The sequence below is a fragment of the Pseudogymnoascus destructans genome, assembly GCF_001641265.1.
Source record: "Pseudogymnoascus destructans isolate 20631-21 unplaced genomic scaffold scaffold_30, whole genome shotgun sequence".
In the NCBI taxonomy this organism is placed as follows: domain Eukaryota; kingdom Fungi; phylum Ascomycota; class Leotiomycetes; order Thelebolales; family Thelebolaceae; genus Pseudogymnoascus; species Pseudogymnoascus destructans.
In genome coordinates this window covers 187,783-213,408 of record NW_020167549.1, presented here as the reverse complement: position 1 = coordinate 213,408, position 25,626 = coordinate 187,783, and the positions used below count along the sequence as shown (strand labels likewise).

At 49.1% G+C, this 25,626-nt stretch overlaps 4 protein-coding genes across 4 annotated transcripts; 3 read left to right on the top strand and 1 right to left on the bottom strand.

Annotated features, from left to right (window-relative positions):
* Window positions 1-33: 33 nt before the first annotated feature.
* On the top strand, window positions 34-1,731 carry VC83_08918 (uncharacterized protein; the record flags this gene model as incomplete). The annotated part of the gene is made up of 3 exons (XM_024472459.1): window positions 34-38; window positions 88-376; window positions 472-1,731. 3 exons carry the CDS (start codon window positions 34-36, stop codon window positions 1,525-1,527), a joined length of 1,350 nt encoding a protein of 449 aa, XP_024320109.1. The 3' UTR covers window positions 1,528-1,731.
* A 4-nt stretch (window positions 1,732-1,735) lies between these two features.
* VC83_08917 (uncharacterized protein) lies at window positions 1,736-3,193 on the bottom strand. Its single transcript, XM_024472458.1, has 3 exons — window positions 2,813-3,193; window positions 2,524-2,597; window positions 1,736-2,424 (listed from the first exon to the last, which is right to left on the bottom strand). Exons 2-3 carry the CDS (start codon window positions 2,585-2,587, stop codon window positions 1,880-1,882), a joined length of 609 nt encoding a protein of 202 aa, XP_024320070.1. The 5' UTR covers window positions 2,588-2,597; window positions 2,813-3,193; the 3' UTR covers window positions 1,736-1,879.
* Window positions 3,194-3,394: 201 nt separating this feature from the next.
* On the top strand, window positions 3,395-9,775 carry VC83_08916 (uncharacterized protein). Its single transcript, XM_024472457.1, has 2 exons — window positions 3,395-9,056; window positions 9,101-9,775. Exons 1-2 carry the CDS (start codon window positions 3,593-3,595, stop codon window positions 9,679-9,681), a joined length of 6,045 nt encoding a protein of 2,014 aa, XP_024320071.1. The 5' UTR covers window positions 3,395-3,592; the 3' UTR covers window positions 9,682-9,775.
* A 776-nt stretch (window positions 9,776-10,551) lies between these two features.
* Window positions 10,552-12,160, top strand: VC83_08915 (uncharacterized protein). The gene is made up of 7 exons (XM_024472456.1): window positions 10,552-10,605; window positions 10,674-10,760; window positions 10,813-10,926; window positions 10,979-11,062; window positions 11,123-11,488; window positions 11,544-11,594; window positions 11,647-12,160. Exons 1-7 carry the CDS (start codon window positions 10,554-10,556, stop codon window positions 12,063-12,065), a joined length of 1,173 nt encoding a protein of 390 aa, XP_024320072.1. The 5' UTR covers window positions 10,552-10,553; the 3' UTR covers window positions 12,066-12,160.
* The last annotated feature ends 13,466 nt before the right edge of the window (window positions 12,161-25,626 follow it).

The following is a 25,626-nucleotide window of genomic DNA, read 5'->3' as shown; positions in this document are numbered from 1 at the left end:
ATCTTCCTGCTATATGCATGCTGGCTTGAGATAATGCCGTAAGAAACACTGTTCCCCCTCTTATGATCCCAAAGCTAATGGTTATAGGGAATCCGTAGGTCTAGCGCCAGGCGGTGTCGAGGAACCCATCGCGCTGTCTGTCCCACCGCTGAGTGGTCCCCAGCAGCTGCCAGAATCGACGGCTGGTGAAGTCCCAAAAGATGGAGTATGGCTGTCTATCGTCGCGGCTGGTGACAACGGCCCCAGCGATACATCACCCCAGCAAGCAACGACAATAGATGCTTCCCACACTGCACCATCAGTCACCCTCCCACCAACCCCTACGCCCCTCCAGCCAATACCCCCCACTACCGCCGCCGCTCCTTCACCTTCAACAGTGCACAACCCCCCCGAAATCCCAGCCCCCGTCGCAGCCCCCATCCCCCAACCCTCCCTAACATCAACCCACTCCCACCCCACCACCTCACTCAGCCTCTCCAGCACCTTCCCCCCGCCTCCAACCCCACCGCATCCCCCTCCACCTCCCCCTCCTCAACAGACACACAGACCCTAACCTCCTCCCGCGCCGCCCTCGAAGCAACCATCCTCTCCACCGGAACCGCATACACGCACCCCATCGAAGCCCGCGCGCGCGATCTACACGCCATGAACATCGCTCTAGCCACACAACAGACGCGGCTGCTTAGCGTGACTGGGGCGCTGGCCAAGGAGAATGACCGTCTGGCTAAATTAGCTGACGAGGGGCGGAGAAGACTGAAGGAGGCCGGCGCGCTGGATGTGTGGGCCGAGGTGCTCGAGGGCGATTTGGCGGCTGTGGAGGAGTGCCTGAGAATCGTGGAAGGCGGAAGGGAGGAGCGCTGTGAGAGCTGTGGAGGGGATTTGGCCGCCGTCGACGAGGACGCCGTGAGGTGGTGTGAGGGCTGTGATGGGCTTTGGCATGCGGGGTGTTGTGGGGAGGAAGGGGTGGGTGTTGATGCTGCGGGGGAGGGAGAGGGTGTGGCGGATCGAGATGGGGGGGTTGAGTGGAGGTGCAGGGAGTGTGCGCTGAGAGAGGATCTGGAGGCTATGGTGGGGGAGTTGGGCGGGTTTGTGGATGATGAGATGGATACGAGTGGGGAAATTACGGTTGAGCTGCCGAAGGGGGGTGTGGTGCATGATGGGAGGTGGGACTTGGTTCATGATGAGGGAGGAGAGGCCGTTATGGAGGAGGCAAGGAATTGGAAGGGCAAGGGTGTTGTTTATCACCACGAGAAAGATGTGAAGATGGCGGAAGAAGGGGTTGCGGGAGGAGAGGAAGTGGGTGCGATAGCTGGCGCTGTGGATGGAGGAAGTGCGGCAGGCGGAGCGGATGTGCTGGAGAAGCCGGGCGTTCACGCAGATACACCCTCAGACTCAAAGCAGGCGGATCCCATCCAAGATCATGAATCCACGAGTGCTCCCAGCAGCGGAGATCAACCCTTGGAGATGGACCTTTCCGAGTTGGAGGTTGCACCGCCACGACGAGCCGTTTGGACGTGGGGGGTTTAGTTCATGGACTGGTATGTGGATGACGAGCGGAAATGCAGGGAGGGTTGGATATGGGATGATATTGATTTCTGGAGTGCCGTTTGTGGATTGGGTATGGTTTACGATTTATGAAGAATGATCACGACATTTTTTGCACGTTATATACCAAGGCGAGCGTTCCTGCACAAATATACAATTCGATAGTCAACAAAACATGCACGAGTCACTTTTCCTGAAATTTTATGGTTATTGTGATCTTTGAATTCGTTCAGCAACTTAGTGCCTTGCTTCCTTGACACCTATCCGGAGCCCTGTAGCTGATGCTCATGCCACAAACAAAAATACATGCCCCAGTAAACATCCAGTAGATAGTCTACTTGCGGAGTTGGCGCTGGTAGAAAGCAAGCTCCTCACCCTCAAGAACGTAACCGTCAACACGGCCGCTCTGGCCGGGGCGAGACGAAACGACGGCGAACAGACGGCCGGCCTCAAACTGCTTCTCGAGAGCGGCCTCAACCTTGCCGTGGGCGACTTGGCGCTCGGCATGCTTCTTCTCGACCGACTTGGACTTCTTCTCTGGCTCGACGACCTCACCAGTCTTCTGCTGGCGACGGCGACCGAGGTTGGCGCCGTAGTGGGCCTCGTACCACTGGCGGAAAGGAACGGCGTCGATCTGGACGACGGCGGAGCGGGTCAGAGTGTTGGTGCGGACCAACTCGTTGTTGGAAGGGTGGAAAGCGACGGTGATGACGCGGACCTTGCGGGCGATACCCTCAGATCCCCACGAGAAGTTGCCGGAGTCGAGGCGGAGGGCGCGGAACTTGCGGTTGCCACCACGGGTACGGACGAGATGGATGCGCTTGGCGCCGATACGGGTGTTGGCTGGCTGGCGGCCGGCTTCGAAAGCGCGCTTCTTCCCTGCAACAAAAAGATCATTAGAGATATTTTGGACAGGTTGGAACGTATCGCGGACACCCGGTGAAGGGTGCCCAGCTCATACGGGCTTCTACTACGCACGGTAATGGGAACGCTTGGCTCCTGAAGCGGAGCGCTTGTGCCTGGAGTCGCGAGAGATACCCATTATTGCGATTCTGCGAGTGAAGAAGAGGTTAGCCTGTGTCTGTGTAGATATATGATGGTGCCTGTGTGCGGGTGGAGGTGTTTTGGGGGGTTTGTTGTGATTGTTGGGGGAGTCTTGTGCTTCGAGAGATTGGAGGACGAGACTGTGGAATGACGCAGCGGCAATTCATCGAGATGATCCTCTTGAATGTGCGCATCGATGCCATCGACTCTGGCTTGTACATACCAGGTGATTTCTGAAGCGCAAATGTGTTGTGTTGGGCGTTTGGCGGAGGTGTCGTGCTTGGAGTTCGTCGAATGTTCAGATCTCGAGCTTCGAAATATTCTTGCAGTGGGGATGAGGTAAGCAAACCCTAATGGCGAAGAATTGAGTTTAGCGTGGTTGTGTGTTGTTTAGCGAGATATGGCTGCCGCAAATGTCAGGTTGAGATGAGATCAGGCCGACCACGACCAAAATGGACGTCACGTGCTTCTCACCACCCAAACAGGAATAGCTCAGTAATAATACAGTACAGGGTCAAATGGAATTCAGGCAGATAGTACGCCAAGAAGCACGATAATATGAAGGGATTCACAGTGTCGTACGTAACACACTGGAGCACAAGAGCCAAATTCTTTTGAGGGGACCGAGTCTTGAGGGGCTGCAGTAGACCGGCACGGACCCTTTGTTTAGCCGATGGCCCAGATGGGGAGTACGTACCAACTGTACCAGCCCCGAAAAGGAAAAGGGCAGCAACAGCTCGGTTGGCCAGCCCCTCAAGACTCGGTCCACTCAAAAGAATTTGGCTCTTGTGCTCCAGTGTGTTACGTACGACACTGTGAATCCCTTCATATTATCGTGCTTCTTGGCGTACTATCTGCCTGAATTCCATTTGACCCTGTACTGTATTAAAAATCTCCGACGCGCAATTGATTGCTGTGGTCTTCTTGCGACCGTGCCGAAACGATTCAACCCTGATGAATTGCGACAATCGATTATAATTGAAGCGAAGGCGCAACGAGAGCAATGCCCTGGCAACCCCTACCTCAGATCGCATTCGCTGTCGCAAATTTTCCCTTCCAAGCTCAGAATGCAGCGGACCTTCCTCTCGAACTCGGCGATGAACTCTACATAATCGAGCAGGGCGGGAAGAATGGAGACTGGTTTAGGGGATACCTCATTGCGCCGCCGTCTCTGCTGGCTGGCTTGACCAGCGTGAAGGGCCAGACGCTGGAATCTCGGGTCTTCTCCGGCATCTTCCCAAGAAGCTGCGTAGAGGTCAGGGAAGTCTTGGGCGAGAGCAGTGAGGAGGAGTTGACAGAGAGCCTCCAACCCAATGGCTATCATGACGAGACTTTGAGCAAGAGCGAAGGCAGCGCGAATAGCCTGAACAACATCGCACAGAGGCTCACGAACGGAACGAAGAATACGAAGAAGAGAAACAGCCTGCGCGACGACCTGCGAAATGGAACGCTACCACCCGTCGCGCGAGATACGAATGCCCCGAAACCTGCAGCTCCCGTCCCCATGCTGAACATTGGCGACGAGACACCAACCTCCCTCTCCGAACCGCTCGTGGACGAAATCGCATCGTGCCTACGAGAATGGCACTCGGCGAACCTTCACGAACTGTTACTGTCGAGGCAATACCCGCTGCTGGATATGACGACGAGCCTCGTCCAAGGGCTGGATAAGTCAAGACAACAACTCTTACACAACGTCTTGACCACCCACGAAGTCGAACAGCTCCGAGAGAAGACAATATGGGATCTGGTGAAGGGGAACAAGCTTGTGAGCGGCGAAGTTATTGTCAGGAGCCCTACGGAACGGGGCAGGGTCTTGACGGGGGAAGATTCGGCCGTGGAGATTACGTCGCTCCAGTCGATTATGAGCTGTCTCGAAGAGAATCCCCAGCATCAGGTGGAGTCAGTTTCTTTGCATCACTTGTTGGTAGACGTCAAAGGATTTGTTGGCGCGTCGACCGAGACGACAACTCTCGTCTTATACCTGGCGTCCAGAACACAGCAAGCATTTCCAGCTACCTTATCGGAAAGCTTCGTGCTCGAGATTCCTCCCAATGGATCACTAGAAAGCCTGGCCGTAGCTCGAGATATGAGGACGCTGTTCATGGACTTGACATCGGCAGACATTGGCGACACAAACTCGGCGGACACCGAGGTGTTCCTTATCGCAAAGGTCCAGCAGAACCAACAGCCACTGTATGGCAAGCAGCCCGAGTCTCGGTCCGGCATGGTGTCCCGTGAGAACCTTCCATCATCTGTTGGCGAGAAGACATCATTATCTGGAAGTGTTGGGAAATCAGCTCGCAGAAGCCTGATGTGGAGGAAGAGCTCTCAGCGGGCCACCCATTCGCGAAATTCGCCAGTTTCAAAGATGAGTTCCGTTGCCGAAAAGGAAGTGGAAAACCCGCCAAAGACTTCAGACTCAAAAACAGGAAAGACGCCTCCACGCACTGCAACTGGAAAGGTTGTCTCTAGGACAGTCGGTGTGGGTGCCTTGAAGCTGAATTCGATTATGAAGCAAGACGCAGATGTGGAGCAAGTAATGTCCATATGGACACCTTCGGCAGACTTCAATTCGGATTCCCAAACTCTGGGCGAAGGTTGGGATGAAGTCATTCGGGACCTGCTTGAAAGCAAGACAGGCTGCTATGAGAAGTCTGCAAAGGCTGAGCGCATGCATCTGAACCTTCGTCATTTTGCCAGTGAAGATGGAGAGAGTTTAATCAAGGCTACGCCGACTCTCCTGTCGAATGTCAGCCGCACGAACAAACTGGGATTCTCTGGAGCGCCAACGAAGCCGCGATCCGATATTTACGTCACAATTGACAAGGCGACGATCCCACGAGGTGCCCTGCTGTCTCGCGCTACTGGTTCCGCCACAGCGCTGTCAACGCAAATGACTTGCCACAACTTGCAGGTCACCATGGAAGTCCGACGGGCAACTGGTGAGAGGATAGAAAATTGCATATATCCTTCTTCGAATGACGAACCCGCCAGCTCCTGGCAGTCGACGGTCACGGAGCGTGGCGAGGCATGGAATCAGACTATTAGGTTGGTCGTGCCGCCCCAAGATGTTCCTGGATGCCATCTGGCCATCCTCGTTTCTGACGCGCCAAACCAACCATTCGCAATCTCCCACCTTCCTCTGTGGCACCAGCAGGCGTTTACACGCGATGGCCACCACTCATTACTGATGTACAAGTACGACGAGACGACCACTCACACATGGCCAGACACGAATGGCCGGGGAGGCTATCTTGGAGCACCCTGGAACGCACGTGGCAAAGATGATGTTTCCAAGGACGAGGCAATCACCGGACCGTTGTCAAAGATGAGAGTACAGACGTATCTCTGCAGCACTCGATTTTCGCAAGATAAAGTTCTACTTGGTCTTTTGAACTGGAAAGATCAATCTATCGGCGAACTGTCGGATCTCCTCAAACGGCTGGTGTTTGTTCCGGAGATTGAGATTGTGAAGCTTCTGAATGACGTTCTTGACTCCATGTTTGCAGTTTTGGTTGAGCATGCTGGCAATGATACTTTTGAAGACCTCGTGTTCAATGCCTTGGTCACTGTCCTTGGAATCGTCCACGACCGCCGATTTAATCTCGGTCCTCTTGTTGACCATTATGCGGAGACCCAGTTCAACTATCCCTTTGCAACTCCTTGTTTGGTCAGAAGTTTTGTTCGCCTTCTTTCGGATCCAACCGATGCCGAGTCTTCGAAGCGACTGCGAGCCACATTCAAGGTTACCCGACATATTTTGAAGTTTATTACGCATGCGCGAGGGCAACAAATAGTCAAGGAGGCTGACATTGGAATCGCAAACGGTTCTGGATTCTCGCGGCAGCTCCGAGGGATTTTCAAGGCCCTGGATGCGCTCATGCGTAACACGGCGCCGATATTAGTCGGCAGTCAGACGCTGGCTGTGCAGCATTTCCAGGGCTGGCTGCCTGAGCTGAACGGATTGCTTACTACGGAGGAAATTTTGCATATTGCGATCGACTTTATGGACTCGTGTTCAGCGGTGAAGGGCAAGCTCGTCCTGTACAAGCTAATTTTGATCATCAACTACGCCAAACTCGAACTCTTCTCGCAGCCGGATCAGAAAGCCGCGTTAGCAACCAACACTGTAAGGTGGATTGCGCCTCACTGGGGCAAGACTGGAGAGGTTACGTCGCAGTGGCATGACCAAGTTCGACTTTGCTGCTCTGTCATGTCGATCCAGATTGAGATGCTTGGTCCTGAAATCCCTGATCATATTCCCAAGATTATCGACTCTTATCTCGCGATCCAGAGGGCGCCGAGGCGGCCAAGCAGCCGACTGTCCTTGCTGTTCCCTACTTCATATCCATTCGCAACCAAGCCAATCGAAGGCAGCAAGCCCGAGTTTGATGAGGCGCTTGTCGAGCTGTCTGCAATCTTGTCCGCTATATCGAATCGCCCGCAGGGAATGCAGCTGGAGTTGGCAGAAGATGAGATGTCTACGCTGTTGCAAGATGCGCTTCGCGTTCATACGAGCATTCTGGAGTGTGAGGCGTTCCCGAAATCTTGGCTGAGCATACGCATCTATCACCACCGATCTACCATGAAAACCCTCGAATATATTGCGAAGATCTTGCTCGAGTCATTCCTGCCAGACCCGGAAGAAGAGGCTGGCATGGATTACAATACGGATCTGTGGAAGTCGTTCTTCACGACGCTACTGAAGCTTATTGGTAGCGATGCACTCGCGTTGGAGACTTTCCCCGAGCAGAAGAGACGCGCCGTGTGGAAGATTGCGGGTGATATTAGAGAACAGGGAGCTGAGCTCTTACGACGTACTTGGGAAGCCATTGGCTGGGAAACGACCCCTGAGGAGAAGCAACATTATGGGCTGCAGAAGATTGGTGGTTACCAAGTGCAGTATGTACCAGGGCTTGTCGGTCCTATCATGGAGTTGTGCTTGAGCGTGCACGAAGGTCTACGGCGCGTTGCCGTCGAAGTGCTGCAGACCATGATTGCGAGCGAGTGGAATTTGAGTGAAGACCTCTCAGCGATACAGATGGAGATGATTGACTCCCTCGACCTGCTCTTCAAGTCGAAGCCCCTCACCGAAAGCATACTGCAGAAATTCTTCGTCAATGAGCTCTTGGATCTGTTTGAGCCTCTTTCCACAATGCCAGACGACAACATGTATGCCTCGCTGAGCGATATGATTGCGACTATTGACGAGTTCTTGGATCTGCTCGTCGCCGTGTACAGTGCGGACAATGCAAACGAAGCTTCTGCACTCATCGACCGATTACGCCTGATGGACTTCCTCCGGGATATGCAGAAAGAGGAGATATTCATCCGTTATGTTCATCAACTTTCGGTTGTACAAGCAGAATCCCGCAACTTTACAGAAGCAGGGCTTGCGTTGCGCCTTCATGCTGATCTGTACGATTGGGATCCGTTAAAGATTCTTCCACCCCTATCGGACCCAGATTTCCCCGCTCAAAGTGCCTTTGAACGCAAGGAACGCATCTACTTTGATATGATTCAGCATTTCGAAGAAGGGGATGCGTGGAGCAGCGCTCTTGTCGCGTACAAAGAGTTGCGGGAGCAGTATGAAGAGAACGTGTTTGACTTTTCGAAGCTGGCCAGGACGCAGCGAGCGATTGGTTCTGTCTATGAGTGTATAGCCAAGAGCAACAAACCGATGGTGAAGTACTTCCTTGTTGCCTATCGAGGATTGGGATTCCCACCTGGCGTGAGAGACAAGGAGTTTGTATTTGAAGGGGCACCAGCAGAGAAGACGTCGGCCTTCACAGACCACCTGCAGGAACAATACCCAGGAGCACAGATTGTCAGCCAACTCGAATCTGATGATGTCGAAGGGCAGTTCCTGAAGGTCTCGTCACTTGGTCCTTACCGAAACCTAGATCACGCCGTCTTCCAACGAGCCAAGGTGTCTAATGTGACGAGAGATTATCTCTTGTCCGCCCACTGCCAGCAATTCGCCACGACCGTGTCGCGAAATACCTCAGGGCCAGTCGAGGAGCATTTCGCAGAGAAGATGGTCTACATCACGGCCGATCAATTCCCCACGATCTCGCGGAGGAGCGAAATCATCACTGTGGAGAGGATACGTCTGTCGCCGCTACAGACTGCTCTCGAGCGGACGGTCCGGAAGACACAAGAAATGACTTCTGTCGAACGAAAGGCCGCCGATGGCGACGAAGCTGTAGTTCCTCTTCTTGTCGAAGCAATCTCCATCTCTGTATCACATTCATCGGAGTCATCGATTGCACGATACAGAGCCCTTCTTCCGCTCCCTTCGTTTGATGAGGATGGCGAGGAGCAAGTGGTCATACTATCGCCTCTTCAGAGCGCATTGAGGATAGCCCTGATCGACCATGCCATCATGATCAAGCGCATCCTGACTATGTTCTCGAGATCCATGCACCCCACCGTCCGCTACAGACAAGAAGAGCTAACCTCACGTGAGTTTATGAGTCCACATTTTTTATCATTGCTAACAGTTTAGACTTTGAATCTACCTTTGGCCCCGAGCTTGTCACCCTCGCGCCGGTCCAGCCGCGTCAGATAACGCCTGCGCCAACTTCGTCCGTCGCCTCGCCACAACTCGGCTCTGGTATCCCGAGCCCTCCTCAGCCATTGCCAAGTCTGAAGCACAGCAGCACGGTGCAGACGACCTCGAGTATGCCGGAGAGCCCTACACGGCGGAGGGAGCTTGGAAAGCTTAACTTTCTGAACCGACCACCAAAGACGGGGCCGCCCATATCGTTCAAGGGGGCACAGGGGAGGAAGGAGAGCAGTGATGAGGGGTCGTCGATGCACAGCGGTGTCAGTCGCGGGAAGGAGAACCGCCGCAGTTTCTTTGGGCGTAGCGATAGCGAGGGGGATTGGAATACGGATACTGCGGATGGAAGTGGGCTCCGGAGGAGCGAGAGTCATGGGAGTGAAGGGTTGGACCGACCGACGACGGCGACGAGCGTGGGGAGCAAGGTTGGGAGTGTGAGGAAGCGGCTAAGCAAGCTGAACCTCGGCCGGAAAGGGAGTAGGAAGGAATTTCGGGCTGGAGTTGTGATTAGGGAGACGGAATAGGTGTACTGTATATGGGTGGTGACTTTTGGCGCATATAGTGTGTACGGACGAGCGAGTCGTCTTATACCCTCATTTGTTGTCGGTTTGGGAGGATAATAGGTGTTTTATATACTCTGTTTACATAGCTACCTAATGGTGATTATGTACTTTCCCATCCGTTCCCTACATAGATCGAGCCGGTTTACTCAATAGTGATTATGTACTTTCCCAATCCGTTCTTCTTGTCCACAACCGTGGCCAAAGCCTTCACCCGCTCTAAATCCGCTAGGTCCGCGCTATCACCAACAATCGCCTCCAGTGTGGTCGATAGTAGGATGAGATCTTGTCTACTAGCGCAAGATATCTTACGCTAGTATTACTAGCGTTATATTGCCCGTACAATACAGGAAGATTAAATCTTAGCACCGTACAATATTAATGTGAAATCTCATGAGAATCTCACAAGATTCTGCACTAAACACGTGATTAATCCTATAACTTACAAGGCCCGTGCAATGCTTGTACAAACTTTCTACCAGGTTATTTCCAACTTTCCCTCGATTAGCCAGACCACATATCAAAATGTCATCAGCGCTGCCAGAATCTAGTGAAATTTCCGATCTTAATTCTGACATCTTTAATTCTCAATTGGTAGAATCTCCACCTCTACCATCAATTCAAAGCTCATCGTCATCAAAGAATGTTACTTGTACAAGCTGGGTATGGAGTCACGAGTATTGTTAACCGGCGCCGTAGGCGCCGGTTTGTAAGCCGCCTGCCGTGAAGCCACGTAAGCACGTGATTGGGCGTTGGTCACGTGACCACGACGCGTAAACCCAGTAATATTACCAACCCCTCCAAACCCACCTTCTTTCTTCTTAAACAACGCGACGATGACCTCCACCAACCCCGCCACCGCCGAGGCTTCTGGCCTCAAAGCCACTGGTAAGTTCAATTTGTTTCCTTTCCTTCTGTTTTGTTTGATTGATTACTGTATACTAACCTACGGATAGATGAAGCTCCCGCTCCCGCAACCACCACCTCACCAACCACCACCTCCACCACCACCACCGAGTCTGGCGCCGCACCAACGGCAACCGGTAAGTAACACCCCTCCCTCCGATAGATAGATGGATACTAACAACTGGATAGAAGAAGCTGCGTCCGAATCAACTGTCCCGGCCGCGACCCCACCCGCAACCTCCTCCACGGCGACATCCACGGCGACATACACGGCGACCTCCATGGCGACCGCAACACCCACCAGTAAGTAACACCCCTCTCCCCGCAAGATAGATAGATACTAACAACTGGATAGCTGAGGCTGGATCCGAAGCTGTGCGTCCTCCTGTGTCGTCTCCCGCGACGCCCGCACGCCCGTCCACAGCTACGGCCGTAAGAAGTAAGTAACACCCCTCCCCCGTCCGTAAACATTAGAGATCAATACTAACAGTATGTATAGGTTCACCGCGTCCGATTGTGCTCGACTCCCCGACTCCGCAACAGCAGATGGCGCTGCAGCTGCTGCACTCTAGCCTCCTGGAGGAACCCCGTCGCTCCCGCGCCCTCGCAGCTGTGCTCGCCCTCCCTGACGCCCGCCACTTGGAATTTCGCGCCCTCGACTCCTCCGACCCGCCGAACCTCGCGAGGATGCAGAACCTCGAGGCGGCCGTAGGGTTTACGGTCGGCGAGCTTGTCCAGCCGCCGTGTACCGACTGCGCGGCCGGATACGGCCAGTTTGCGGGTTGTGTCCGGGCGGAGGGGCTCCTCCATGGGAGCTGCACCAACTGCCACTTCGGTGGCGAAGGCGCGCGCTGCTCGCTCCGTGGTAAGTTTTCTCTCCCCCTCTTGTTTTGGTTTCTGTACTAACATGGATGGAATAGCCTCTGCGGTCCCCTTGGCGCCCGTTACGGGTAGTCCTTCAGGACGTTCAGGTAAGTCCCCTCCCTCCCTTATTGTTTGCGGTCCGTAACTAACTTGTAGAAGGTCTACGTGCCCGGCGCCCTGCTGCATCGGCCGCCTCATGCGCCACCGAGGCGCTTACGGGTGGGGTGGGCCGTGGCCTAAAGCGGCCCCCCCCCCAGCTGAAAGATCTGCGCTCGTTCCGCCGCGCCCGCACGTCGTCGCCCGCTCACGCTGCCGCCTCCCGCGCGCCTCCCACCCGCCGCCCTGACGACCCCTACTATGTTGGGAATGAGGAGGACCCCACCCACACCCTCCATGCCTGGATCGAGCGTTTCCGGGCCGCAAGCCCGGCCTCCCGTAGGAGGCTCCGCCTGGGGCACACCCTTGCCGGGGTGGCGATGGATTTCGTCACCTCTACGGAGGCTGCCCCTCGCGGGACCTTCTATACGGAGGTCGTGGTAGGGCCAAGGTCGGAGGAGGAGGAGGATGGAGAGGGATAGGGAGGGGAGGAGGGTGAGGAGGAGGCCTAAGGGCCGTATATTCATGTAAAGTAGTGTAGAATAGTAATTGACACGCCTACGGGCAATGAACCTTGTTTTATTTCTTGTAAAAATGTGATTAAAGTAACTGGTAGATGATTACGGACGTTTACGGATGGTGTTTAAACCCGTAAGCATATTACGGACGAAATCCAAACCTATAAACGCCCGTAACCACCCGTAAATAAAGTTAAGGTAAGCAGTAGAATAGTAGTATAGATAGTATTTCTAATTAATATCACATAATACCTCTGGATATACAACGTTAGGTGTAGTGTTATCGTCACCTTCCGGAAGTAGAACGTGTAAGCCAGCTACGGATGACGTCCGTGACATTGCAACGTAGAATTGCCCGTGACTAAATGTAGGTGCCCGTAAATCAACTCCAACAAACTTAAATGACTGGCCTTGAGACTTATTAATAGTCATTGCAAAACATAACCGGACTGGAAACTGTTTACGGGTAAGGATATATCGTAAGTCCCCCTCGTTCGTCTGGAGCTTTACCCTCGGAATTGTCCGTAACTGCCCGTAAAATTGTTCTCCAAGTAAGCGGACTGCAAGACAGTGCTGTGTTATGCTTAAAACAATCATACGTGACCCGTTACATAATCCTTCCTGCGGAACTATATTCCGTAAGAGCATTACAGGTACCCCAACCTTAAGCTGCAGAAAGGATAATGGTAGCTGGGCGGGTGAGCAATTCTGAAGCTCCTCAACTGGGACATGATGAAGATCGCCACCTCTATCATTAACGTCTGCAGTATCAATGGATAGTAAGGTTCGTACTGGACCTGGATACCGAGACAGTATAAGAGCGTTAAGGTGTAATACGGTCTCATTATGGACCGTAAGAATAGCCCGGTCCGTAAAGAGATCTTCTACATGATTATGCGGCCGTAATACATTATCTGGGTAGATTGCAGCAATAAGGCCATCTAATTCCTTTAACTGTGTAATATACGGCGGTATTAGTATTATGCCATTAAGTTGCGGATCGTATGGTATTCTCCCAATCCACGTAACAAATTCCTCATCAAGCACCCCACCTCGGACACGCATATTAACCCGTAAATGTAGCCGCCGAAGCCGTGGCCATACAAATGAGCACTGTAAACAGGCTTGGACAATCTGCGCTCGAGAACCCTGAGGCATTACGTCGAAACTAAACCTAGACCAGCTTACGTGCTTCCGTACGATCTGTACGGCTATTGAAGGTGATCCGCAAACAGCCCACTTCTACCTACAGGGCCCTGGGGGAACTGGAAAGACCTTTTTATATAAGGCTCTATGTCATTACTTCCGTGCGCAGGGGAAGTCTGTACTCTGTGTTGCTTCAACCGGAATTGCCGCCTTATTACTGCCTAACGGGTGTACATCTCATACCCAGTTTAAGATTCCTATAAAACTTGATAGTAAGACGTGTTGTTCTATAACCCGCAACTCAAGGCTCGGCATGCAATTACAAGAGGCTGGCCTTATTATATGGGACAAGGTTCCCATGCAACATAAATACTGCTTTGAGGCAGTACACCGGCTTCTATGCGATTTACGGTCCGTTACGGACGATGTTCTCTTTGGTGGCGTACCCGTATTACTCGGTGGCGATTTTGCACAGATCGCAAGAGCTGTCTCTATAACTGGATCAAAGCCTCGGCCTACATACGGGAGCCTTACGGACCATCCGTATTGCGGGAGTGGTAGGTTGAAGTCCGTAAGTGACTTTCAAATGTCCGTAAGGCCAACAGATAGTAGGTATAAGCCGTAATCAAGGTGTGACTCCTGTAGCGAGCTTATGGAAACACTCCTACGTTCGAGCTCTCGTAGTAAGTCGTCACAAAGGTGCTCCTTGAACCGATTCCAAAGGAGAAGCGGCTCAGCCATCATCTCCATCCGTAGACCTGTAAGAAATAGCGTCCGTAACCCATGACCACTCGTAAATATAATAGCCTCATTAAAGCATTCGACCCATTCCTGGTCATTTTCAACTAACCCGCGGGCAATACAGGCCTGGTGATAAGTTTCATGACAAATACCATCATATGTACGGAGGTCCCTAAATGACGTTGAGCCTCGGACTACAGTTAATAGCATCCGTAAATAGAACCGTTCGCCAGCCGTAGGGCTACAATGGAACATACGGCCGATATTCCGATCCATTCCCCTTTGCCGGGGCTTCCATTTACGGATCCGTTTGTCCCATACAAACTGCGAAGGGAACTCAGAGTATAATAAGGACTGACCATCCTCATACGTAGCGTTATAACGGAAGAACCCCATTAACGTACTATCCGTAGAGTTAAGCTTTGCAGCAAGCTCTTGGGAAGAAAGATTTTCTGGAAAGTACACTGGCTGTTTGTGCTCTAAATGGATTGAAAGCTGCGTTATGGGTGGCCATTCACCATGAGTTGGATACTCAAATAGGCGCCATATAGCCTCTGCAGACCCAATATACCGGCCTTGGATATAGCGGTCAATCTCATCATTAGACTCAACCGCAAGTGTAGTACGGTCAGAGCCCTTATAGATATATTTATGAATATATTTAACAGCTTGTACAGTACTACATACTTCAACGTTCATATGACAACGGTGTAATGGTGGGTGCACCAGATATGAGAATCTAGCCACCCAAGGAAGGGATGAATTTACTAAGACAACACACTGTCTTAGAAAACAGAGCCAAAGGGTTGTAGCTTAGACTATTCCACAACGCAGCAATCAGGTGTATGATGTGGTGAAGTGGTTTAGACAAGTTGCAACAAATGTTGAGTCTGAGAACTCAGGGGTAAGTCAGAGGTTAGCACCTCACTGACTTTTCAAAAACAGAGAATAACAAGATCAATGCTTGGAAGCTTGGAAAAGACGTAGAAGTATGTGCTAGTCGATTTACTGTATTGCCTGCTTGCCCTTTCTTAAGGAAAGGGCAATCCTATTTATGCCAAAGGAGTGTAGTTCTCTCATTTTCCATGACTTTCCATGACTAACCAGGCTTGGTAAATGTATTAGAAATCAAGTGCAACCCACAACTAGCTTGCTAATCATGTAGTGAACGTAAGAGAATCCCATAGAACCATCTCTTGGGTTCCTAGCCTATAGGAAGTGAAAAGGAGGTCCAAGGTCAGAGTACCTATAGACAAATTATGTCATAACTTAACCAATCTTGTGGGTAACTAAGGAGCGATGACGTGTAATGAATTATAGAGGGTTGTAGAAGCTTCTAGAGCTATCGTTCATGTTCCTAGGCCTCTAGTTGGTAGAGATATGCCATGTGGTAGTATTGGCCCACCCCCTTAAGGAGGAGAGTTTCTTAATAACTTGTTCAATGAGTGTCCAAATGATATGCCGTGATGTATGTAGCATAAACAGATGTAGTAGAAGAGTTTGCAGCAATCGTTGAGTAGTATTGCTTCTGTTGTTGGTGTGATAAGCCAAGATATGTATGGTGACTTGTAGGTTTGAGGAGGAGATTTCTAAGTTTGCTCTTGAGTTTGATAGCAAACTGAGTGCAACGAATGTCAGTATGACAAACGGTATTTCTGAAGTAGATACGGGTTGTATGGAACTACCCACTGGTTATTACGGACGACGTTTTCAGTCCGTAAGCCTGGCCGTGGGACCGTAAACGTCCGGCCATCATTGCGACGCCTGTATTGAGGGTATCCCTCCTCGGTAACAATAGTAGCAGGTGCAAATGGCTTTGGGAACTGTTTCGTACATTGTAGCAGTAATGCAGGTGATTTACGGGCCATACACGGTGCCCGTAAATGATCATCTCCACATGGCCCATGGGTCATTGTGGAAATTATCACATCCGTAAGCTCGCCCGTAACATCCCAAGCTGGATCCGGGAGCTCCGCGCAGACCACCTCATCAATTAGGGACGGAACGTTAAATTGGAACCCCTGAATGAAGAGTAATAGGTGCATATGTGGTAGGCCCCGTTTCTGATACTCAATAGTATATACGTGGCCGACATACTGCCCAAGCACACCATCCTTAAGGTCCGTAAGTAGGCTACGGACCTTTAGGTGGAATACTCGGGCAATAAGATCCGGCCGATCCGTAGCTTGCTGACCTGGAAACAGTGCATTTGTAACCTCTGGCCATTTTGGATTAGCCGTAAAGGTGATAAAAAACGTAGGCTTTCCAAAGTGGCGTACAATAGCCATCGAATCCTGATAAAGGCGCTGCATTGCACGATCACTACCCGTAAAGCTTGAAGGTAATACAACGCGATGGCTGAGACTATCCATATCAACGTCGTCGCGAGAGATAGCGTCAGCTAAGCCACTGTACACATCTGAACGGATGGATTTTTGGTTGTTACGGAGCCAACTTAGGGCTGTAGACTCGCAAATCACCATGGAAGAGGCGCCCAGCATGGTGTAGAGTATTAAAACACTCGTTACGGGTGAACATGTAGAAGCGGTAGAATGGTCTTTGCTCTAGCCGCCGTTGCTGCCGTGGACCGTTATTCTCCCATAAGGTAAGACCCCAATGCCACCCGTATTCACCAAAGACAAATAAGAGCACGTAGTGGAGTGGCATATAAGAGGCATGCGTAACATGAACCTTTGATAGCTGCCGCCGCCCGTTTGAAGTGTTACGGAAGGCTAATACCAAGTCTCACGGACCGGAATCTCCTAGCTCCTCCGGAATAACAGCTGCAATCTCATCACTTGTTGGTAGGTTCTCGCGGCGCTTATCAGCACCACTCTCGACTATAAGACGCATCTGCGGGTTGAGTATGACCCGTTGCGGACTATTACCATCCGGAACAGCCGCAAGTCGCTCCCGAGCTGTCTTATATATGTGGATAAACGGATTATGGTCCGTAAGCAGCTGTAGTAACTGGCTAAGAACCGTAGAATCGAGTTGCGGGTGCTGTAATCGACGGGCTTCTGTAGCATAAGAAGGGTCGTAAAAGAAGAGCTGCGCAAAGGTAGGGGTTTCCTGGGTATTAGGCTGTAATGGGCCCTGGTAGTGGAATAGCTCGCCGTGGATCTGGAAACTCTGTATTCCAGAGTTCTCATTAATCCATGAATCGCGAGTATAGCTTACGGAAGTAAAAGCCAAGGCATTGTTATATTCGCAGATCTCCTTACGGAAGGCCCTCCCTCTTGGGTCTTGGTCCGTAAATAACTTCCGTAAATATAAGGGGGGCATCCGTAACGTCGGAAGGTCTACATCTCCTTTCTTGCAGCATATCTCATACTGCTTATCCTGTGTAGTCTCTTCTATCCAGTGCAGGGCAGCGCAATATTTACACTCATGGTTAAGCCGGCCAAGTGTTACGACGGAACAAGAAGGCTGGCCAACTACAGGACAGGAAGGAGGGAGGTCGCATGAGACCGGCCCTGGTACCTGGAGGGGCAGCGGGGAATAGTAGTTCCGAAAGTATCACGTGACGGACTCGCAGGATGATGAGAAGAGTCCTAAGAGTCCAGGACTCCGAGGACTCGAGTGAGTTCCCAGGAGTCCACTAGGCACGTGATGGACTCACAGGATGATGAGAAGAGTCCTAAGAGTCCAGGACTCCGAGGACTCGAGTGAGTTCCCAAGAGTCCACTAGGCACGACGCCACTATATAAGTAGATAGTATTTCCTTAGATAGGAGCTTCGTGCTCAACTCAATACAGTATTTGTTATATACTAGTAACGTGTTACTTGAAGCCTTTGTGTCTGATCCCCTGCCTCCTCTGATAAGTAAACCTTTACGCAAGAGAACCTCTGTGTCTTCTATCGTTTAGAAGTCAGCGTTACACCAAGGTTATGTGGAGTAGCCTGTATAAAGGAAGAGAGAAAGCCAGGCGGCTTAGAGTGACGGACTGCAACGGGATCCTCAATGACTGTAGACTCCGTAGGGTGTGGTAATATAGGTTGTGGCTGTCGTGGCGGCCGACCACGACGACGCCTTTGCGGTTGCGGTTGAATAGAGTCCGTAACGGGGGGTGGAACGTCCGTAAGAGGCGGTATGCTACCTGTAACGGGTGCTATAATACGTGGCGAGACCCTTCATTGGATACGGTGAGAAGTACGGGTAGAAGCGCACGTAGAACAGGTCCCGTAGCGTCTTCCGAGCTGATTTGTACGGAAGAGTGACGCCTCGCGGAAGGCGTGGCAATACGTACACCGAATAGGGGGCGAAGAACTCATCGCAAGCACCTATGTAGCAGGCCAATAGCTTCAAAAACAACACAGAACACAGCTACAACTACAGATAGAACTATATGCAAAGTAAGGAGTTACGGACAGGGGTTACGGACCGTTACGGGCCTAGGGCCGTAGGTGAAAAATTCTCATACACATTAGGCCCCAATAAGTGGGTCCTAGGCTAACACAACCAATCACGAATTTCGACATTTAATAGCCAATCAATTCTAACACGTAAGATCCAACGAAGCGGCAGGGGTTGGCCATAAGGCAGTATAGTTTAGATATGCCTGGCTCTATAGACATGGTACAGTCACCGACCACTGCTATTAACCGAATCGCAAAACCACCCGTGAAGCCACCGAACGTAGATAATTAATTTGCTCGTAGCATAACGTAGTTCACAAGCGAGTTGGCTGCACAAGCGAGTTGGCAGATTTTTCTTGGCATACAAACAAAACGTTAAATAACACAACAATTAATTATTTAAATTATTAAAGCTATTCAGAATCGGAATTATCAAGCTCAATTCTACCATTCTTGCACGTTCGTACGTTGTGTCGAAATTCTTCGCTTTACATCGTCGTTGTTGTGGCCCGCCAACCTTTGTACGACCACTACTTTGAACCAAATCAGTCTGTAACTGCGCGTCAACATCAATTTGAGCTTGAAAATCTTGTGCATCTTGTAAACTAAGTGATCCTCCGTCTTGAATTCGACGTTTTTTCGTACAACGGCGTCGACTAAGTTCATCATTTGCTTTACGCAATGCGGTGTTCTCTTCGCGTAACAAAACCAGTTCGTGGATTGCACGTGTTGCACCTTTTGCAAATTGATCTACACTTGACAAAAGCGCAGTTGGCGAGCTATCTTGATGTCGTACAATCTTTTCTTTCACATATTTAGTATGTAATTGCGTTTCGATCACGTTGTGCGGCGTTTTTGGCTCCCATACCATAGGCAGATCGGACGAAGTTGGCGGTGGAGTTGGCGTAGAAACTCGAATATCAAGCTGTGAAATCACATACTGCGGATCGTACGGCACTAAACCAGTTCCGCAGAATCCTCCTCGAATGTTTGACTCTGTAAGTGCTGCACGAAACGCAGCATGAAATGCAGGAAAAAAGTCTTCCTTCGAAATGTGGGTAATATGTGCATGCATCAATTTTTCAATTTCAGTGCCGTACGAACGTTTTAAAGCTCGAAAACACCCAACATCAAAGGGTTGAAGCTTATGAGATGAATGAGCAGGCATACATAAAGTAATAATGTTGTGATCTTTGCAATATAGCTCAAAATCGGTCGAATGATGACTCTCGTGTCCGTCGAGAATCAAAAGTCGATATACACCTTTCGTACGAGGTTTTGTATGTCGATCAAAGTGCTGAATCCAATCTAACCCTCGCTCATTTGTAGTCCAGCCATTTGCAGTTACTGCAATAACCCAATTGTGCGGCAATTGACTGTTTTCATACCAGGATGACAAGTGAGTTTTGCCTGCAACAATAATATATGGCGGTACCGCAAACCCATCTGCACTAATTCCTTGAATAACTGTAGACCATTCTCGATTGCCTTGCTGCTTCGTACGAGCCTTTTCTTTGCGTTTAGCGCTTGTCACAACCATTTCAGATGATATTTGGCCCATTAGAAACCCTGTCTCGTCAAAGTTATATGTATCCGTCTCAAGGATTCCGTACTTGTCAATTGTGTTTCGTACAAGGTGAAACCACGTGTTATACGCATTTGGATCTTCGCATTTAGCTCTTTGATAATCAATTTGTCTGCTAAAACGCGTCCGTAATTGTGATTGTCGTCATACGAAGTTCGTAGTCCAGTTCTTTCCGACGCGTTGCGCATTTCGGTCTGCAAGCAGTCGATTTGCCATATCTTCAACACAACTAACTCGAGGAGGGAATGATCGCGAATCCAAGTCAAGAATATGTCGTACGATCGTTTCCTCTTCTAACAAAGTTAGTTTTCGATTCTGAGGGATAATATCGCGTCGTGCAGATGTCCCGTGTAATCTATTAGACAGTGTCGTACGAGGCAGATTATATATCCGCGCAATAATTGTAGTTTTTAACTGTGGGTTATCTCGAAGAGCTTTTACAGCTAATACAAGATCAGACTCTTTCCACGTACGACCCATTTTTGTAAAAAAAGTTATTATAGTTTAAAGTCAAAAGCGCGTACGCCAAGAAAAATCTGCCAACTCGCTTGTGCAGCCAACTCGCTTGTGAACTACGTTATGCAATTTTAGAGCGATAGATGTAAAAATCGATCCATTGTAATTAGAATTGAAAGCTATACAAAATAAGCCCCTATAGTATCTAGTATAAAAAATGAGTATTCTAGTATTTTGTATGCCACCCGTCTGCTTGAATGCATGCCTCAATTCTACTCGGCATACTCTTATACAATTTATCAAACAATGACTTGTCTAATGTGTCCCATGCTGCTTGCAAACATGATTCTAGACGCTGTCTTGCATGTTCTGAGTTTGATTTATCCTTTGCAATTTCAGGGAACATCTCACACACCCGGGTTTTCAAGTGCCACCAAATGTGCTCAATTGGGTTGAGGTCAGGTGGGTAGGGCGGCCACCCATAGAGTGTAGTAATCATATGCTCCTCAAGAAAGTCTGTAACCATACCAGCAGTATGGATAGGAGCATTATCTTGCATAAATGAGTAGCTAGAGTCAAGACTCTCAAAAATAGGGAGGAGTTTTGCTTCTAGAACCTCAAGGTATGAGTTTGCAGTATATCCAAACTTCTTTGACTCAAAGTCACAGTCCATAAGGTATAAATTGCTCCGGCCTTCTGCCCAAAAGGCCCCCCAAACCATGATCTTCATGTTCTTCTTTGCCACTTCTGAGCAGGTGTGCGGAAACACCACTCGCTCCTGTTACCCTGCCCCCGCTCAACAGAGCACTCATCACTCCACACAATTTTACCCCAATCCTCTGCTTGTCCAATTCCTCCATGCTAAACACCATGCAAGCCGTTTAGCTGCATGTATTGGCAGTAGGAAAGGGTGACACTTTGCACGCCAATTGCCTATGCCTGCTTCTTGTAGTATCCTCTTTATAGTTGATGTTGAGCAAGCAACATTACAAGCATCCTTTACTTCTTGGTATGTATCCTTTGGGTTTAGGCGTACGTGGCGCAGTATAAGGCGTTGCTCTGCTTCTGTATATGACTTTCCCCATGGTGTACGGGGTAGGCTCTTGCCCTCAGTGCGTATTGAGTCAACTGCAATTGTATATCGTACGGTGCTTCGGTCAAGGTTTAGGTCGTGTGCAATCTTAGTAGGTGTTGCACCATCTGACTGCCTCCCAATAATCTGCCCGTGTTGGTATGAGCTTAATTGGCCACCAGGATGTCGATTCCCATCAATTGGAGCCAAAGTGTGGATGCACCAGATGTGAGAATCTAGCCACCCAGGGGAGGGATGATTTTACTAAGACAACACACTGTCTTAGGAAACAGAGCCAAAGGGTTGTAGCTTAGACTATTCCACAACACAGCAATCAAGTGTATGATGTAGTGGAGTGGTTTAGACAAGTTGTAACAGATGTTGAGTATGAGAACTAAGGGATAAGTCAGAGGTTAACACCTCACTCACTTTTCACAAACAAGGAGTAACAAGATGAATGCTTGGAAGCTTGGAAAAGACGTGGAAGTATGTGATAGTCGATTTTCTGTATTGTCTGCTTGCCCTTTCTTAAGGAAAGGGCAATCCTATTTATGCTAAAGGAGTGTAGTTCTCTCATTTTCCAAGACTTTCCATGACTAACCAGGCTTGGTAACTGTAGTCGATGTAAGAGAATCCCATTGAACCATCTCCTAATTTCCTAGCCTATAGGAAGTGAAAGGAGGTCCAAGGTCAGAGTACCCCTATAGACAAATTATGTCATAACTTAACCAATCTTGTGGGTAACTAAGAAGCGATGACGTGTAATGAATCATAGAGGGTTGTAGAAGCTTTTGGAGCTATCGTTCATGTTCCAGGCCTCTAGTTGATAGAGATATGTCATGTGTAGTATTAGCCCAGTAACTAAGGAGTGATGTCATGTAATGAATCATAGAGGGTTGTAGAGATATGCTATGTGGTCATATCGGCCGAGTAACTAAGGAGCAATGACGTGTAATGAATCATAGAGAGTTGTAGCAATCGTTGAGTAGTATTGCTCTTGTTGTTGGTGTGACAAGCCAAAATATGTATAGTGACTTGTAGGTTTGAGGAGGAGATTTCTAAGTTTGCTCTTGAGTTTGATAGCAAACTGAGTACAACAAATATCAGTATGACATGGATGGAGTCTCTTGAGTGGTAGTGTAAGGACACAGGGCACCCAGCTCACAGTAATAGCATATAAGAGTGCGAGTCGGTGGCTAAACGGATGCTATCCTATAGGTCTACTACGAAGGATACAAAAAAGATGAAGAGAGGAACCCCCGTTGGGTCAATCTCCTTAAGTACCCGAAATGGGTCCGACTCGGCTAACCTGCCTTACAGGCACTTACCTGTGTTATTTGTGTTGTAACTTATAATTGTAAATGTGAAATGTAGTCCTACGGTTTCTTACAGGTTCTTACAGGTGCTTACGGATCGTCAAGAATCCACATCATCCGTAAGAATAGAGAACCACCCGTAAGAATAACTAATCATATAGACTATAGCCTAGAGAGTAAGAATTCAATTGATTCCAACTAAAACCTCAGGATACACTACATTCTTAGTCGTATCATCCTCCCCTTCAGGAAGTAGAACATGTAACCCAGCAACGGATGATGTTCGCGACATTGCTACCTAGAACTGTCCACGGCTAAAAGTAGATACCCGTAAATCAACACCTACATGTCAAATAACTGTCCTTGAGACTTATTAATAGTCATTGCAAAGCATAAGCAGACTGGAAACTGTTTACGGGTGAGGATGGCGCGTAACTCCTTGTCATAGATTAATTACGAAATCTATGACAAGGAGTTACTAGCCATCATCAGATGCTTCAAAGCATGGAGACCAGAAGTTGAGGGCACAGCAATGCCAGTCCAAGTTTTGTCAGATCACAAGAGTCTTGAATATTTCATGACAACAAAGAAGCTTACTCAAAGGCAAGCTCAATGGGCTGAGTTTCTGTCAAGGTTTAACTTTCAAATTATATATCGACCTGGGAAACAGAATGGAAAAGCAGATGCATTAACTTGAAGAGCAGGAGATAGACCAGAAGGGAACGAAGATGATGACTGCAAAAAACAACAACTTCAAACCCTGCTACCTGTAAGGATGCCTGTCCCTCAGTGACAGAAAGGATCTGCTACTCGAGCCCAAAAAACAGTACTCTACTCGAAGATCTCTGAGTAGTACTCTGAGTAGTACTCGGGCAACACTGATCCCAGTCTTTTGGGTTGGAGAGGACTACCCCCACCTTCTGTAGGGTCGCCATTATGATGGTGATCGACTCCTAGGAGGGGTTTGAGGTCTGTACGATGTTCGAAGATGTTCAAAATGCGACCTAGATGTACTCCGGGCTCATAGCTGTTGAGTAATAAAATGTATGTATTCCTCACTATGTAACCTATACTTGGCTTTACCGATAATCTGTATGGAGATCACGTGAGATCATGTGACTATTACAACAATATCCAATGTTATCCATCACATGACATTCTGTGGATCGCCGTGGATAACATGGATAACATAATATCCATGATATCCAATGTTAGCCATGTGATGTCCCTGTCATACTGACATTTGTTGCACTCAGTTTGCTATCAAACTCAAGAGCAAACTTAGAAATCTCCTCCTCAAACCTACAAGTCACCATACATATCTTGGCTTATCACACCAACAACAGAAGCAATACTACTCAACGATTGCTGCAAACTCTTCTACTACATCTGTTTATGCTACATACATCACGGCATATCATTTGGACACTCATTGAACAAGTTATTAAGAAACTCTCCTCCTTAAGGGGGTGGGCCAATACTACCACATGGCATATCTCTACCAACTAGAGGCCTAGGAACATGAACGATAGCTCTAGAAGCTTCTACAACCCTCTATGATTCATTACACGTCATCGCTCCTTAGTTACCCACAAGATTGGTTAAGTTATGACATAATTTGTCTATAGGTACTCTGACCTTGGACCTCCTTTTCACTTCCTATAGGCTAGGAACCCAAGAGATGGTTCTATGGGATTCTCTTACGTTCACTACATGATTAGCAAGCTAGTTGTGGGTTGCACTTGATTTCTAATACATTTACCAAGCCTGGTTAGTCATGGAAAGTCATGGAAAATGAGAGAACTACACTCCTTTGGCATAATCTAGAGCTATCGTTCATGTTCCTAGGCCTCTAGTTGGTAGAGATATGCCATGTGGTAGTATTGGCCCACCCCCTTAAGACTTCTGGTCATATCTTGCCTGTCTCTGGTTGATTCGATAGGTCCGTACGACCGCCTCAAACTCATATGACCAGAAGTCTCAGGGGGAACATGGAGTTTTCGCAACACAAGAAGGCAATAAAGAGACATCTGCTACCCTTTGGCTCTGTTTCCTAAGACAGTGTGTTGTCTTAGTAAATTCATCCCTTCCTCTTGTGTTGCGAAAACTCCATGTTCCCCCTGAGACTTCTGGTCATATCTTGCCTGTCTCTGGTTGATTCGATAGGTCCGTACGACCGCCTCAAACTCATATTCCTTTGTCCCTTTGTTGAGTTTGAATATCCATGGGTGTAATGGTGGGTGCACCAGATATGAGAATCTAGCCACCCAAGGAAGGGATGAATTTACTAAGACAACACACTGTCTTAGGAAACAGAGCCAAAGGGTTGTAGCTTAGACTATTCTGGCATATCTCTACCAACTAGAGGCCTAGGAACATGAACGATAGCTCTAGAAGCTTCTACAACCCTCTATGATTCATTACACGTCATCGCTCCTTAGTTACCCACAAGATTGGTTAAGTTATGACATAATTTGCCCTTTCTTAAGGAAAGGGCAAGCAGGCAATACAGTAAATCGACTAGCACATACTTCTACGTCTTTTCCAAGCTTCCAAGCATTGATCTTGTTATTCTCTGTTTTTGAAAAGTGAGTGAGGTGCTAACCTCTGACTTACCCCTGAGTTCTCAGACTCAACATTTGTTGCAACTTGTCTAAACCACTTCACCACATTATACACCTGATTGCTGCGTTGTGGAATAGTCTAAGCTACAACCCTTTGGCTCTGTTTCCTAAGACAGTGTGTTGTCTTAGTAAATTCATCCCTTCCTTGGGTGGCTAGATTCTCATATCTGGTGCACCCACCATTACACCCATGGATATTCAAACTCAACAAAGGGACAAAGGAATA

Bases quoted from the DNA above. Each gene is read 5' to 3' on its own strand.
- VC83_08917 (XM_024472458.1), bottom strand. From the start codon at position 2,587: ATGGGTATCTCTCGCGACTCCAGGCACAAGCGCTCCGCTTCAGGAGCC. The intron at 2,425-2,523 runs GTGCGTAGTAGA...TTTTTGTTGCAG, and splicing joins AGCCAAGCGTTCCCATTACC to GGAAGAAGCGCGCTTTCGAA.
- VC83_08916 (XM_024472457.1), top strand. From the start codon at position 3,593: ATGCCCTGGCAACCCCTACCTCAGATCGCATTCGCTGTCGCAAATTTT. The intron at 9,057-9,100 runs GTGAGTTTATGA...CTAACAGTTTAG, and splicing joins ACAAGAAGAGCTAACCTCAC to ACTTTGAATCTACCTTTGGC.
- VC83_08915 (XM_024472456.1), top strand. From the start codon at position 10,554: ATGACCTCCACCAACCCCGCCACCGCCGAGGCTTCTGGCCTCAAAGCC. The intron at 10,761-10,812 runs GTAAGTAACACC...ACAACTGGATAG, and splicing joins CGCCGCACCAACGGCAACCG to AAGAAGCTGCGTCCGAATCA. The intron at 11,063-11,122 runs GTAAGTAACACC...CAGTATGTATAG, and splicing joins CACAGCTACGGCCGTAAGAA to GTTCACCGCGTCCGATTGTG.